At 47.7% G+C, this 15000-nt stretch overlaps 1 protein-coding gene across 2 annotated transcripts in view; it reads left to right on the forward strand.

Moving 5' to 3' along the window:
- The window catches only part of mfsd2ab (major facilitator superfamily domain containing 2ab), a 55447-nt gene that overhangs the window by 13952 nt on the left and 26495 nt on the right, over positions 1–15000 (forward strand). For both annotated transcript variants that reach the window (XM_046325418.1, XM_046325417.1), the window contains 2 exons: positions 691–816; positions 5408–5532. In XM_046325418.1, coding sequence (XP_046181374.1) covers positions 691–816; positions 5408–5532 — 251 coding nt within the window. The remainder of the gene's footprint in view (positions 1–690; positions 817–5407; positions 5533–15000) is intronic.

The raw sequence follows: 15000 nt of genomic DNA on the forward strand, positions 1-15000 counted from the left end.
GACTGAGAGAGTGACTGGAGACTGAGAGAGTGACTGGAGACTGAGAGAGTGACTGGAGACTGAGAGAGTGACTGGAGACTGAGAGAGTGACTGGAGACTGAGAGAGTGACTGGAGACTGAGAGAGTGACTGGAGACTGAGAGAGTGACTGGAGACTGACAGAGAGACTGGAGACTGACAGAGAGACTGGAGACTGACAGAGAGACTGGAGACTGACAGAGAGACTGGAGACTGACAGAGAGACTGGAGAGAGACAGAGAGACTGGAGAGAGAGAGAGAGAGAGAGAGAGAGAGTGCTAGGTTAATATGTGTCATCTCACGCTACATTTTTCAGGTTGCACATTGTCCAGTTGTTTAGATATCTCTTGTAGCCTTTATGTTTTGGATCACTTTGATGTGTTCCACTTTCCTGTCAGTACTTTTTAACATTTTCTCAGTACATTTGTGACACTTCTGTAGATGGTTAGACTGCAACACAGTTGGTGTAAAAATCAATCAATTCCATGGAAGCCTGGAAGAGGTTTCTGCTTTACCATAGTCAACGTCTTTGACTCGACAGACTGACTAATGCATTGAACTGTTAGGCCTAATCCAACCTTCAATGAGTCTCCACCCGTTTGTGTTGCCTAACAATGGAAAAGTAAACTTCTGGTTTAACGAACGAACCCCTCCTTTTGTCTCTCTTTCTCAGCGTGAACAGAAGAACAGGTTGTCCGTATGCAACAAGCTGTGCTACGCGGTGGGAGGAGCGCCCTATCAGATCACAGGATGTGCTCTCGGCTTCTTCCTTCAGATATACCTATTGGACGTGGCCCAGGTGATTCATCTGGGGGGGCGGGGCTTTCACTATTCAAATAGTGTATATACATTCACTATTCAAATAATATATATTTTATATTTATAAACATCTTTGTTGGATATTCTGAATACAAGTTTTTATTTATTATTATTATAATATTATTATTATTATTATTATTATTGTTTTTTAACCTGAGCGCTGCGTGAGTGAGAGGCTGGCGCTCTCTTGCTGTGAAGGTGTTGGTGAGATGGGATCAAACAGATGATGCTGATGATTCACTCCCGAGTGGCGCAGCGGTCTAAGGCATCTCAGTGCTAGAGGTGTCACTACAGACCCTGGTTCGATTCCAGGCTGTATCACAACCGGCCGTGATTGGGAGTCCCAGCGTCTTCTGGGTTAGGGTTTGGCCGGGATAGACCGTCATTGTCAATTTAGAATTTGTTTATGATATAAAGGTTAAATAAAACCATAAAAGCCCGGGGGGAGAGAGATTCATTAACCAAGGCAACTCGGCTACTAGACTAAATATCTTGTATTCAGCCACCATGTTATTCATCATCTCATATAAAAGTGGCCCGTCTTGGCTGGATTAGCTTAGAGAAGCTAGAGAAGCCTAGAGAAGCCTAGAGAAGCCTAGAGAAGCCTAGAGAAGCCTAGAGAAGCCAGAGAAGCCTAGAGAAGCCTAGAGAAGCCTAGAGAAGCCTAGAGAAGCCTAGAGAAGCCTAGCGAAGCGAAGCTAAATGAGGCAACTTGCTGAACCTCATTCAGATAAAACAACTGTCCACCTGTTGAGTGTTTGTTGTAGCGTACTCCTTCTCATTTCGCTAAATGTTAAATTCTGTGATTTAAAATTATTCTTTTGTTATTCCACCTGTCATTGCTTTAGTGAACTCTCCTTCCATTTGCTACCACATTGAACCTTTTTGGCTGCTTTGATTGGTCAACAAGCTCCGTACGTGAAGGCTACGGGACGTTTTATGGGTTCGCACGTCATACAAAAAACCCATTGACCCTTCGTCCACCACCCCTCAATAACTCACAGATCTGAAACCTACTTGGCAAAAGATGTATGCTGCATGTCCTTCTAGCTTGACCTGCAGTATGAAGGGTGACATCTATGGCACTTCAGACATCCCCTCCCTCCCTCCCCTCGCTCCCTCCCCTCGCTCCCTCCCTCCCCTCCCTCTGTCCTTCCCCTCCGCCCCTCGCTCCCTCCCCTCTGTCCTCCCTCCCTCCCTCCCCTCCCTCCCAGGACGGTGTGGTCGCTTGGCAGATTGACGTTTGTCAGGAATCTTTTGTCTTGGAACTAAGTCTTTTTCTTCTTCTCCTTTTTAGATATGCCAGCTGCAAATTCAAAATAGGCCATGTTTTTTGGTCTTAATTTTAGGTTAGGCGTTTAGCTGTGTGTTTTTTTAAAGGTTTGTGGCTGTGCCAACTAGTGGCCACTGCAGAGCTGCCAACAGAACAACATTCATAATGAAACGCTAACCTGTGAATCGCTAGCCTGTTACCGCTAGCCTGTGACCGCTAGCCAGGGCCGCTAACCTGTCATCGCTAGCCAGGGCCGCTGACCTATGACCGCTAGCCAGGGACGCTAACCTGTCACCGCTAGCCAGGGCCGCTAACCTGTCATCGCTAGCCAGGGCCGCTGACCTGTGACCGCTAGCCAGGGACGCTAACCTGTCACCGCTAGCCAGGGCGGCTAACCTGTGACCGCTAGCCAGGGCCGCTAACCTGTGACCGCTAGCCAGGGCCGCTAACCTGTCATCGCTAGCCAGGGCCGCTGACCTATGACCGCTAGCCAGGGACGCTAACCTGTCACCGCTAGCCAGGGCCGCTAACCTGTCATCGCTAGCCAGGGCCGCTGACCTGTGACCGCTAGCCAGGGACGCTAACCTGTCACCGCTAGCCAGGGCGGCTAACCTGTGACCGCTAGCCAGGGCCGCTAACCTGTGACTGCTAGCCATGGCCGCTAACCTGTGACCGCTAGCCAGGGCCGCTAACCTGTGACCGCTAACCAGGGCCGCTAACCTGTGACCGCTAGCCAGGGCCGCTAACCTGTGACCGCTAGCCAGGGCCGCTAACCTGTCACCGCTAGCCAGGGCCGCTAACCTGTCTCCGCTAGCCAGGGCTGTTAAACTGTGACTGCTAGCCAGGACCGCTAACCTGTGACCGCTAGCCAGGGCCGCTAACCTGTCACCGCTAACCTGTCACCGCTAGCCAGGGCCGCTAACCTGTCACCGCTAACCAGGGCCGCTAACCTGTCACCGCTAGCCAGGGCCGCTAACCTGTCACCGCTAGCCAGGGCCGCTAACCTGTCACCGCTAGCCAGGGCCGCTAACCTGTCACCGCTAACCAGGGCCGCTAACCTGTCACCGCTAGCCAGGGCCGCTAACCTGTGACCGCTAGCCAGGGCCGCTAACCTGTCACCGCTAGCCAGGGCCGCTAACCTGTCACCGCTAACCAGGGCCGCTAACCTGTCACCGCTAGCCAGGGCCGCTAACCTGTGACCGCTAGCCAGGGCCGCTAACCTGTCACCGCTAGCCAGGGCCGCTAACCTGTCACCGCTAGCCAGGGCCGCTAACCTGTGACCGCTAACCAGGGCCGCTAACCAGGGCCGCTAACCTGTGACCGCTAACCTGTCACCGCTAGCCAGGGCCGCTAACCTGTCTCCGCTAGCCAGGGCTGTTAAACTGTGACTGCTAGCCAGGACCGCTAACCTGTGACCGCTAGCCAGGGCCGCTAACCTGTCACCGCTAACCTGTCACCGCTAGCCAGGGCCGCTAACCTGTCACCGCTAACCAGGGCCGCTAACCTGTCACCGCTAGCCAGGGCCGCTAACCTGTCACCGCTAGCCAGGGCCGCTAACCTGTCACCGCTAGCCAGGGCCGCTAACCTGTCACCGCTAACCAGGGCCGCTAACCTGTCACCGCTAACCAGGGCCGCTAACCTGTCACCGCTAGCCAGGGCCGCTAACCTGTGACCGCTAGCCAGGGCCGCTAACCTGTCACCGCTAGCCAGGGCCGCTAACCTGTCACCGCTAGCCAGGGCCGCTAACCTGTGACCGCTAACCAGGGCCGCTAACCAGGGCCGCTAACCTGTGACCGCTAACCTGTCACCGCTAGCCAGGGCCGCTAACCTGTGACCGCTAGCCAGGGCCGCTAACCTGTGACCGCTAGCCAGGGCCGCTAACCTGTGACCGCTAGCCAGGGCCGCTAACCTGTGACCGCTAACCAGTGCCGCTAACCTGTGACCGCTAACCAGTGCCGCTAACCTGTGACCGCTAACCAGTGCCGCTAACCTGTGACCGCTAGCCAGGGCTGCTAACCTGTCACCGCTAGCCAGGGCCGCTAACCTGTGACCGCTAACCAGGGCCGCTTGCCAACAATGACATCGACTCTGACTGACTGAAGAGGATCTGCGTCTCCAAATGCCACCTTATTCCCTTTTCTGGTGCACTACTTTAGACCAGGGCCCATAGTGCGCTACTTTAGACCAGGGCCCATAGTGCACGACTTTAGACCAGGGCCCATAGTGCACTACTTTTGACCAGGGCCCAAAGGGAGAACCATAGGACTCTGGTCCGGAGTAGTGCACTAGATGGGGAATATTCAAGCTGTTTTTCTTCATTTTCATACATCCACCCATCCATAACTCTAACCCTTCTCCCTGTCTCTCTCTCTCTCTCTCTCTCTCTCTCTCTCTCTCTCTCTCTCTCTCTCTCTCTCTCTCTCTCTCTCTCTCTCTCTCTCTCTCTCTCTTCTCTCTCTCTCTCTATCTCTCTCTCGTCTTTCTCTTTCTCTCTCTCTCTCTCTCTTTCTCCTCTCTCTCTCCTCTCTCTCTTGTACTCTCTCTCTCTTTCTCTCTCTCTCTCTCTGTTTCTCTCTCTCGCATCTCTCTCTCTCTCTCTCTGTTTCTCTTTCTCTTTCTCTCTCTCTCTCTCTCTCTGTTTCTCTTTCTCTTTCTCTCTCTCTCTCTCTGTTTCTCTTTCTCTCTCTCTCTCATCTCTCATCTCTCTCTCTCTCGCATCTCTCTCTCTCTCTCTCTCTCTGTTTCTCTTCCTCTCTCTCTTATTCTCTCTCTCTTATTCTCTCTCTCTCTTCTCTCTCTCTGTTTCTCTTCCTCTCTCCTCTCTCTGTTTCTCTCTCTGTTCCTCTCTCTCTCTCTCTTTCTCTCTCTCTCCCTCTGTTTCTCTTCCTCTCTCCTCTCTCTCTCTCTCTCTGTTTCTCTTTCTCTCTCATCTCTCATCTCTCTCTATCTCTCATCTCTCTCTCTCTCGCATCTCTCTCTCTCTCTCTCTCTCTCTCTCTGTTTCTCTTCCTCTCTCTCTGTTTCTCTCTCTCTTATTCTCTCTCTCTCTTTCTCTCTCTCTCTCTCTGTTTCTCTTCCTCTCTCCTCTCTCTGTTTCTCTCTCTGTTTCTCTTCCTCTCTCCTTTCTCTGTTCCTCTCTCTCTCTCCTCTCTCTGTTTCTCTCTCTGTTTCTCTCTCTCTCCTCTCTCTGTTTCTCTCTCTGTTTCTCTTCCTCTCTCCTTTCTCTCTCTCTCTCTCTCTCTCTCTCTGTTCCTCTCTCCTCTCTCTGTTCCTCTCTCTCTCTCTCTCTCCTCTCTAGTTGGACCCGTTCTATGCGTCGATCATCCTGTTTGTGGGGAGGGCCTGGGACGCTATAACGGATCCCACCATAGGCTTCCTGGTCTCCCGCTCTCCCTGGACACGCTTCGGACGCATGTTGCCATGGTACGGACACTTTACTGGTTCTCATATCTGTCAATCAAATTGTAGGTGGATAGAGCTGTTTACAAAACTGGTATTTCTCTCGTCCTTTTCGACTGCTTATCTGAAAATCATCAGAACAATGGTCCCGAAGATAAAAACAAGGAACGGGAGATTCAGGGGATGTCTGGGGATGGATAAGAAACGGGGATTCAGAGGTGGTTGAACACAGTCTGGAGATGGATAAGGAACAGGAGATTCAGGGGTAGTTGGTTTCCTTCTCTTCTGTTGCGTTAACTAAATGCAGCCTTGAATTAGCATCGGAAAATACATATAAATATACATAAATATATTTCAAATATTCTACAATCCCCCTTTCTGTTATTTTCCTGTTAGGATGTGACATGACATTTTTGGTGTCTGTGTTAAAGGGCAAAGCTGTACTTGGTGGCATCCGGAAGGTTCACTGTCTGTCCTTTAGCAAAATAGTTTAGCAATATTCACTTGCGTGAATGTCTCTGTGTTAAACATTTCCCCATTAGTCCCCCAGTCATAGACAACCCCCATAGAGTCGGAAGTCCGTGGCTTCTCGGAAATCTAATTAGCATAATAATAAACATTGTCAGTTGGTTTTAAGAGGGATCTGTTGTTGTGTGCATCTCAATCCAGCACATCCTCCGATGTCACACTTCTACATCTACGGTGTAAAGGTGACGGTGCTAGACCGGTGTTTAGTCGGACCAAAATCAATCTTGTTGCACTATCGTCCAAACGGTTTGGCCTTCAAAACTATTATGAACTCCCCCCTCTATGGAAAGATAACTCTCACGAACAGTGAACGGTGTTCTCCGTGTTGCTCTACGATCCCCACAAGTGTTGTGGATTTCGTCTGATGTCGGTACAGCCGATCTGCCAACTCCTGTCTGTAGTAGCCCAACAGTTTGGGCTACACAGTAATATGACTCCTCTGTGGAAAGGTGAGGATATCATGAACCTGTACGTGTCGGTTGTTTTGCCCCAGACCTCATCTGAAGGTTGAAAATATTACAGGAAGGTCACAGCACATTCAGAAAGTATTCAGACCCCTTGACTTTTTCCACATTTTGTTACGTTACAGCCTTATTCTGAAATAAATAAAATATTATTTTTTTCTCAGCAATCTACACATGACAAAGCAAAAAAACAGTTTTGTATAAGTTTTTGCAAATGTATTAAAAATATAAAACACCTTATTTACATAAGTATTCAGACCGTTTGCTGTGAGTCTCAAATTGAGCTCTGTTGCTTCCTGTTTCCATTGTTCATCCTTGAGATGTTTCTACAACTTGATTGGAGTTCACCTGTGGTAAATTCAATTGATTGGACATGATTTGGAAAGGCACACACCTTTCTATATAAGGTCCCACAGGGAGGTGACCAAGAACCCGATGGTCACTCTGACAGAGCTCCTCTGTAAAGGGACTGGGAGACTAGTCAGGATCGAGGCAAAGAAGATTGGAGAAAAGTACAGAGATCCTTGATGAAAACCTGCTCAGGACCTCAGACTGGGGTGAAGGTTCACCTTCCAACAGGACAATGACCCTAAGCGGCAGCGTAGCCTAGTGGTTAGAGTGTTGGACTAGTAACCGGAAGGTTGCGAGTTCAAACCCCCGAGCTGACATGGTACAAATCTGTCGTTCTGCCCCTGAACAGGCAGTTAACCCACTGTTCTCAGGCCGTCATTGAAAATAAGAATATGTTCTTAACTGACTTGCCTGTTTAAATAAAGGTAAAATAAAAAATAAAAATAAAAGCACATAGCCATTCCTGCGTTGTCTTGGCTTCAGGACAACTCTCTGAATGTCATTGAGTGGCCCAGCCAGAGCCCAGACTTGAACCCGATCGAACATCTCTTCAGAGACCTGAAAATAGCTGTGCAGCGAAGCTCCCCATCCAACCTGACAGAGCTTGAGAAGATCTACAGAGAAGAATGGGAGAAACTCCCCAAATACAGGTTGTACCAAGCTTGTAGCGTCGTACCCAAGAAGACCCGACGCTGTAATCGCTGCTGAAGGTGCTTCAAAAAAAGTAAAGGGTCTGAATACTTATATAAATCTGACATTTCAGTTCACATGTTAATGTCTAAAAAAAACATGCTTTGTTTTGGGGTGAAGATTGAGGGGAAAATAACCTAACAATTGAATAGGCTGTAATAGGCTGTAACGTAACAACGTGGATAAAGTTGAGGCTTCTGAGTACTTTCCAAATGTACTGAATATGGAGACTGTAGAGTGCCAAACATAAGAGGTTAAATGCATGTAACCCCCCCCCCCCCCCCACAAAAAAAAAACAATTTCCTGGTCTTTTATAATATATAATAATATATGCCATTTAGCAGACGCTTTTATCCAAAGCGACTTACAGTCATGTGTGCATACATTCTACGTATGGGTGGTCCCGGGATCGAACCCACTACCCTGGCGTTACAAGCGCCATGCTCTACCAACTGAGCTACACAGGTTTATCTCTTAGATATAGGACAAACTGATTTTAGATTATTCTTTTTTGGGGGGGACTATCATTTGTTCCATGTAGTTAATCTGTTAATCAATGTGTTTGTATGGGCTAATAGCAGTAAGGCCCAAAATAATGTTTGGCAGGAAGCCGAGTGGTTTGAGCATTGGCCCAGAAACCGAAAGGTAGACTCCCGAGTTGACAAGGTGAAAATCTGTCGTTCTGCCCCTGAACAAGGCAGTTGACCCACTGTTCCTAGACCAATTAACCCACTGTTCCTAGACCAGTTAACCCACTGTTCCTAGACCAGTTAACCCACTGTTCCTAGACCAGTTAACCCACTGTTCCTAGACTAGTTGACCCACTGTTCCTAGACTAGTTATCCCACTGTTCCTAGACCAGTTAACCCACTGTTCATAGACCAGTTAACCCACTGTTCCTAGACCAGTTGACCCACTGTTCCTAGACCAGTTGACCCACTGTTCCTAGACCAGTTGACCCACTGTTCCTAGACCAGTTAACCCACTGTTCCTAGACCGTCATTGTAAAACAAATATCTTCTTAACTGACTTACCTAGTTAAATAAAGGTTAATATATATATATATATTAAAGACATTACCCCATTAGACTGATCAGGAATGAGGCAGCGGCCTCGGCTGCATACATTGTCATTGAAATTTAATCTGTGTCTCTGAACGGGTTACTGCAGTTCATGCTGATGCAGTTCTATTCCACTCACCCTCATACCACCCTCATACCACCCTCATACCACCCCCATACCACCCTCATACGACCCCCATACCACCCCCATACCACCCCCATACCACCCTCATACCACCCCCATACCACCCTCATACGACACTCATACCACCCCCATACCACCCCCATACCACCCCCATACCACCCCCATACCACCCCCATACCACCCTCATACCACCCCCATACCACCCTCATACCACCCCCATACCACCCTCATACGACCCCATACCACCCCCATACCACCCTCATACCACCCCCACTGAAGATTGTATTGCTGCTTTCCGTAATAAGTCGTATAGATTTCTTCAATCAAACATTCTCTAAAACATAAGCCACGAATTACCTGCAGGGCCCCCAAAAATATTTAAAAAACATTAAAATAATCAGGCCTTTCTTTTGAGTCTTAGCTTGTTAATAATAAAGAGAATAGACGTTTCCTGCTTGACTTGCAGTTTTCCAGAGAGGGTCCCTGACTTGGTGAATCGGACTCCTTGTTGCTAGGTTACCTAGAACTCCTAGGTCACCTACTTTACAGTCATCATAAATGTCTCGCCAGCAAGTTAAAAAAAAAAATGTTTTTATTAGCGAGTGTCCATCTCTTGGAATTTACCTTCAGTTAAAAACAAAAAATATATATGTTAGTTCAACTAACTGTTAGTTGATACCTTGGCCGTCTATCATTAATTATTTCATTCATATGTAGGCTGGTAGGCTTATAGACGTGTGTATATATTTTTGTGCATACAAATCAATTCACCTCCACTTCTGCCTTGTTGAATCATATGAAATGATTCACCCCCCCTCCCCGACCGGGTGTCCTTAGTCCTTAATCAGCCCATCCTACCTGGCACCATGGCGTCCCGCCTGTTAGTATCCGAGTCCCCCTCATAAACACGCATGTACACCGAGAGGGCAGGGGACAGGAGTACTTCATTTCATTTGTCAACTTTATATTTAACCCCGTGTGGTTAAAGGTGTGTCAGTCTGGTAATGTCCTCATGGAACCAAGTACACTGTAGGAATGTCTCCCCGTGTTTGTCTCAATAAAATTTTGAACAATCAAATGTAGTATTTATATAGCCCTTATTTTCATCAGCTGATGTCACAAAGTGCTGTACAGAAACCCAGCCTAAAACCCCCAAACAGCAAGCAATGCAGGCCAGGATTTCCCTGGCCCCTGGGGGGGCGGGGGCGGGGGGGGGCGGGGGATAGGGATGGGGGATTTCCCTGGCCCCTGGGGGGGGGGGGGGTGGGGGCCGGGGGATAGGGGGTTTCCTGTCCGCCTGCAAATGTAAACTGTTCTTCCATTTGTCATAGCGAAGTGGTTCATGAAAATGTTGTTTTTTTAACCGACGTCTGTGTTTTCCTTTCCAGTCTTTGTCTGTGGTCGCTAGGTCTGTAATGATGACGTGTGTTTGGTAATGTCTAGAGTGGTTATCAATGGGCTATTCGGACAAAGCACTAGTCTATTGACATAGATACTGACCTGTATCAGATAGTCTATCTGACCTGTATCTCGCCTAAAATAATTGTCAAAACGAAGAAGTGATTTTTCTGTCAACAAATCAGAAGTGGAAATGTCAGACTGAGATAAGATTGGTTTTGTGTGTTTGGCTCAATGTGTGGAGAAAGGGTTGAAGAAGCCCATCTATTGCCTCAGTCAGACCGACATTACCAGTCAAACGTTTGCCACCTATTGCCTCAGTCAGACCGACATTACCAGTCAAACGTTTGCCACCTATTGCCTCAGTCAGACCGACATTACCAGTCAAACGTTTGCCACCTATTGCCTCAGTCAGACCGACATTACCAGTCAAACGTTTGCCATCTATTGCCTCAGTCAGACCGACCAGTCAAACGTTTGCCATCTATTGCCTCAGTCAGACCGACATTACCAGTCAAACGTTTGCCATCTATTGCCTCAGTCAGACCGACATTACCAGTCAAACGTTTGCCATCTATTGCCTCAGTCAGACCGACCAGTCAAACGTTTGCCATCTATTGCCTCAGTCAGACCGACCAGTCAAACGTTTGCCATCTATTGCCTCAGTCAGACCGACATTACCAGTCAAACGTTTGCCATCTATTGCCTCAGTCAGACCGACATTACCAGTCAAACGTTTGCCATCTATTGCCTCAGTCAGACCGACCAGTCAAACATTTGCCATCTATTGCCTCAGTCAGACCGACATTACCAGTCAAACGTTTGCCATCTATTGCCTCAGTCAGACCGACCAGTCAAACGTTTGCCATCTATTGCCTCAGTCAGACCGACCAGTCAAACGTTTGCCATCTATTGCCTCAGTCAGACCGACCAGTCAAACGTTTGCCATCTATTGCCTCAGTCAGACCGACCAGTCAAACGTTTGCCATCTATTGCCTCAGTCAGACCGACCAGTCAAACGTTTGCCATCTATTGCCTCAGTCAGACCGACCAGTCAAACGTTTGCCATCTATTGCCTCAGTCAGACCGACCAGTCAAACGTTTGCCATCTATTGCCTCAGTCAGACCGACCAGTCAAACGTTTGCCATCTATTGCCTCAGTCAGACCGACCAGTCAAACGTTTGCCATCTATTGCCTCAGTCAAACCGACCAGTCAAACGTTTGCCATCTATTGCCTCAGTCAGACCGACCAGTCAAACGTTTGCCATCTATTGCCTCAGTCAGACCGACCAGTCAAACGTTTGCCATCTATTGCCTCAGTCAGACCGACCAGTCAAACGTTTGCCATCTATTGCCTCAGTCAGACCGACCAGTCAAACGTTTGCCATCTATTGCCTCAGTCAGACCGACCAGTCAAACGTTTGCCATCTATTGCCTCAGTCAGACCGACCAGTCAAACGTTTGCCATCTATTGCCTCAGTCAGACCGACCAGTCAAACATTTGCCATCTATTGCCTCAGTCAGACCGACCAGTCAAACGTTTGCCATCTATTGCCTCAGTCAGACCGACATTACCAGTCAAACATTTGCCATCTATTGCCTCAGTCAGACCGACCAGTCAAACGTTTGCCATCTATTGCCTCAGTCAAACCGACCAGTCAAACGTTTGCCATCTATTGCCTCAGTCAGACCGACCAGTCAAACGTTTGCCATCTATTGCCTCAGTCAGACCGACCAGTCAAACGTTTGCCATCTATTGCCTCAGTCAGACCGACCAGTCAAACGTTTGCCATCTATTGCCTCAGTCAGACCGACCAGTCAAACGTTTGCCATCTATTGCCTCAGTCAGACCGACCAGTCAAACGTTTGCCATCTATTGCCTCAGTCAGACCGACCAGTCAAACGTTTGCCATCTATTGCCTCAGTCAGACCGACCAGTCAAACGTTTGCCATCTATTGCCTCAGTCAGACCGACCAGTCAAACGTTTGCCATCTATTGCCTCAGTCAGACCGACCAGTCAAACGTTTGCCATCTATTGCCTCAGTCAGACCGACATTACCAGTCAAACGTTTGCCATCTATTGCCTCAGTCAGACCGACCAGTCAAACGTTTGCCATCTATTGCCTCAGTCAGACCGACATTACCAGTCAAACGTTTGCCATCTATTGCCTCAGTCAGACCGACCAGTCAAACGTTTGCCATCTATTGCCTCAGTCAGACCGACCAGTCAAACGTTTGCCATCTATTGCCTCAGTCAGACCGACCAGTCAAACGTTTGCCATCTATTGCCTCAGTCAGACCGACCAGTCAAGCGTTTGCCATCTATTGCCTCAGTCAGACCGACCAGTCAAACGTTTGCCATCTATTGCCTCAGTCAGACCGACCAGTCAAACATTTGCCATCTATTGCCTCAGTCAGACCGACATTACCAGTCAAACGTTTGCCATCTATTGCCTCAGTCAGACCGACCAGACGTTTGCCATCTATTGCCTCAGTCAACCGACCAGTCAAGCGTTTGCCATCTATTGCCTCAGTCAGACCGACCAGTCAAACGTTTGCCATCTATTGCCTCAGTCAGACCGACCAGTCAAACGTTTGCCATCTATTGCCTCAGTCAGACCGACCAGTCAAACGTTTGCCATCTATTGCCTCAGTCAGACCGACCAGTCAAACGTTTGCCATCTATTGCCTCAGTCAGACCGACCAGTCAAACGTTTGCCATCTATTGCCTCAGTCAGACCGACCAGTCAAACGTTTGCCATCTATTGCCTCAGTCAGACCGACCAGTCAAACGTTTGCCATCTATTGCCTCAGTCAGACCGACCAGTCAAACGTTTGCCATCTATTGCCTCAGTCAGACCGACCAGTCAAACGTTTGCCATCTATTGCCTCAGTCAGACCGACCAGTCAAACGTTTGCCATCTATTGCCTCAGTCAGACCGACCAGTCAAACATTTGCCATCTATTGCCTCAGTCAGACCGACATTACCAGTCAAACGTTTGCCATCTATTGCCTCAGTCAGACCGACATTACCAGTCAAACGTTTGCCATCTATTGCCTCAGTCAGACCGACCAGTCAAACGTTTGCCATCTATTGCCTCAGTCAGACCGACCAGTCAAACGTTTGCCATCTATTGCCTCAGTCAGACCGACATTACCAGTCAAACGTTTGCCATCTATTGCCTCAGTCAGACCGACATTACCAGTCAAACGTTTGCCATCTATTGCCTCAGTCAGACCGACCAGTCAAACGTTTGCCATCTATTGCCTCAGTCAGACCGACCAGTCAAACGTTTGCCATCTATTGCCTCAGTCAGACCGACATTACCAGGCAAACATTTGCCATCTATTGCCTCAGTCAGACCGACATTACCAGTCAAACGTTTGCCATCTATTGCCTCAGTCAGACCGACCAGTCAAACGTTTGCCATCTATTGCCTCAGTCAGACCGACCAGTCAAACGTTTGCCATCTATTCATTCCAGGGTTTCTTTCTGTGTTTGACTATTTTCTACATTGTAGAATAGTGACATAATGAAATGATGTAGTAACCGGAAAAAAAGGTGTTACACAAATCCAAATATATTTCAGATTCTTTAAATAACTACCCAGATGCTTGCTGCCTTGGTGACAGCTTTGCACACTCTTTGCATTCTCTCAACCAGCTTCACCTGGAATGCTTTTCCAACAGTCCTGAAGGAGATACCACAAGATGCTGAGCACTTGTTTGCTGCTTTGTGAAACATTCACCAACTCTTGTCTCACAGCTATTTCATAGTTTCAATGTCTTCACTATTATTCTACAATGTAGAAAATAGTTTTTTTTTTTTAAAGCCTTTGATTGAGTAGGTGTGTCCAGACGGCAAACGATGCAATGGAATTTAGCAGGCTGCAGCTTGATAATCTGTTTCTGACGTCTAAAGTATTCTGAGAGGAGCGAGAGGAAGAATGGAGGGTTAAGATTCACGTTCAGTGCTAAGGTGTTGAGAGAATCTGCCCCTTATACTTTGACTGAGAGGAGAAAAAGGATAGGTTTGAGGGTAGAGGAGTGGCTACTTTAGTCAAACGAGTCTTTGGTTCAGAACAAACATGCATCTTTGAGGTGACATGCTTAATTGGTGCCTAGGGGCTGGGAGGAAGAGCGACCGGGAGGGAGGAAGGGGGGGGGGTGGCACTCCAGTCTCTTCATAGTGTTTGGGATGGTAGGATAGCTCTGATTGGCTGAAACTGGTGGTGTGTTGTGGGCTGGACCAATAAGAGAGGTCTGTATAGAATTATTTTTAAAGGAAGCTGAGGATTCTGAAAGGGTTACTGCAGTTCAACAGATGTGGAGAAGTGAGAGAGGAAATGGAGAGGCATGAGCACCGTGTCAAAGACTTCCAGTGTAACTGCGACTACGGGACCGAGCGACTCTTCCCAGAGGGCTCTGCATCTTAGATTTTACTTCCCAATCCGAGTAACCCGCAGGATTATACACTTTCAGTTCTGATGTTTCCTAACAACCTAATAGCTTTTAATAACTAGACCTTACACTGCTGTGTAAAATTAATTTCCTTAGAAGTCCTAGTTTTAAAAATAAAAATAAACATAAATTGCGTGCTCTTATCTATTTAAAAAATAATTTTAAATAGCGTTTAAATTTTAAATAGCGTTTAAATTTTAAATAGCGTTTAGCGTCAAGTTGGTCACATCGTGACCGTCAACGGCTCATGTTTCCACTTCTCTTGCCAGCTATGATTTTTTATTTTTATTTATTTAATAAAAAAATGTCAATTTGTAATTTGAACTAATCCAATAACTGTCTATAATGCCATAATGTGATAGTCACTGAATAGGCAGGAAGAATGATTTGA

Source organism: Oncorhynchus gorbuscha, linkage group LG24 (assembly GCF_021184085.1).
Source record: "Oncorhynchus gorbuscha isolate QuinsamMale2020 ecotype Even-year linkage group LG24, OgorEven_v1.0, whole genome shotgun sequence".
In the NCBI taxonomy this organism is placed as follows: domain Eukaryota; kingdom Metazoa; phylum Chordata; class Actinopteri; order Salmoniformes; family Salmonidae; genus Oncorhynchus; species Oncorhynchus gorbuscha.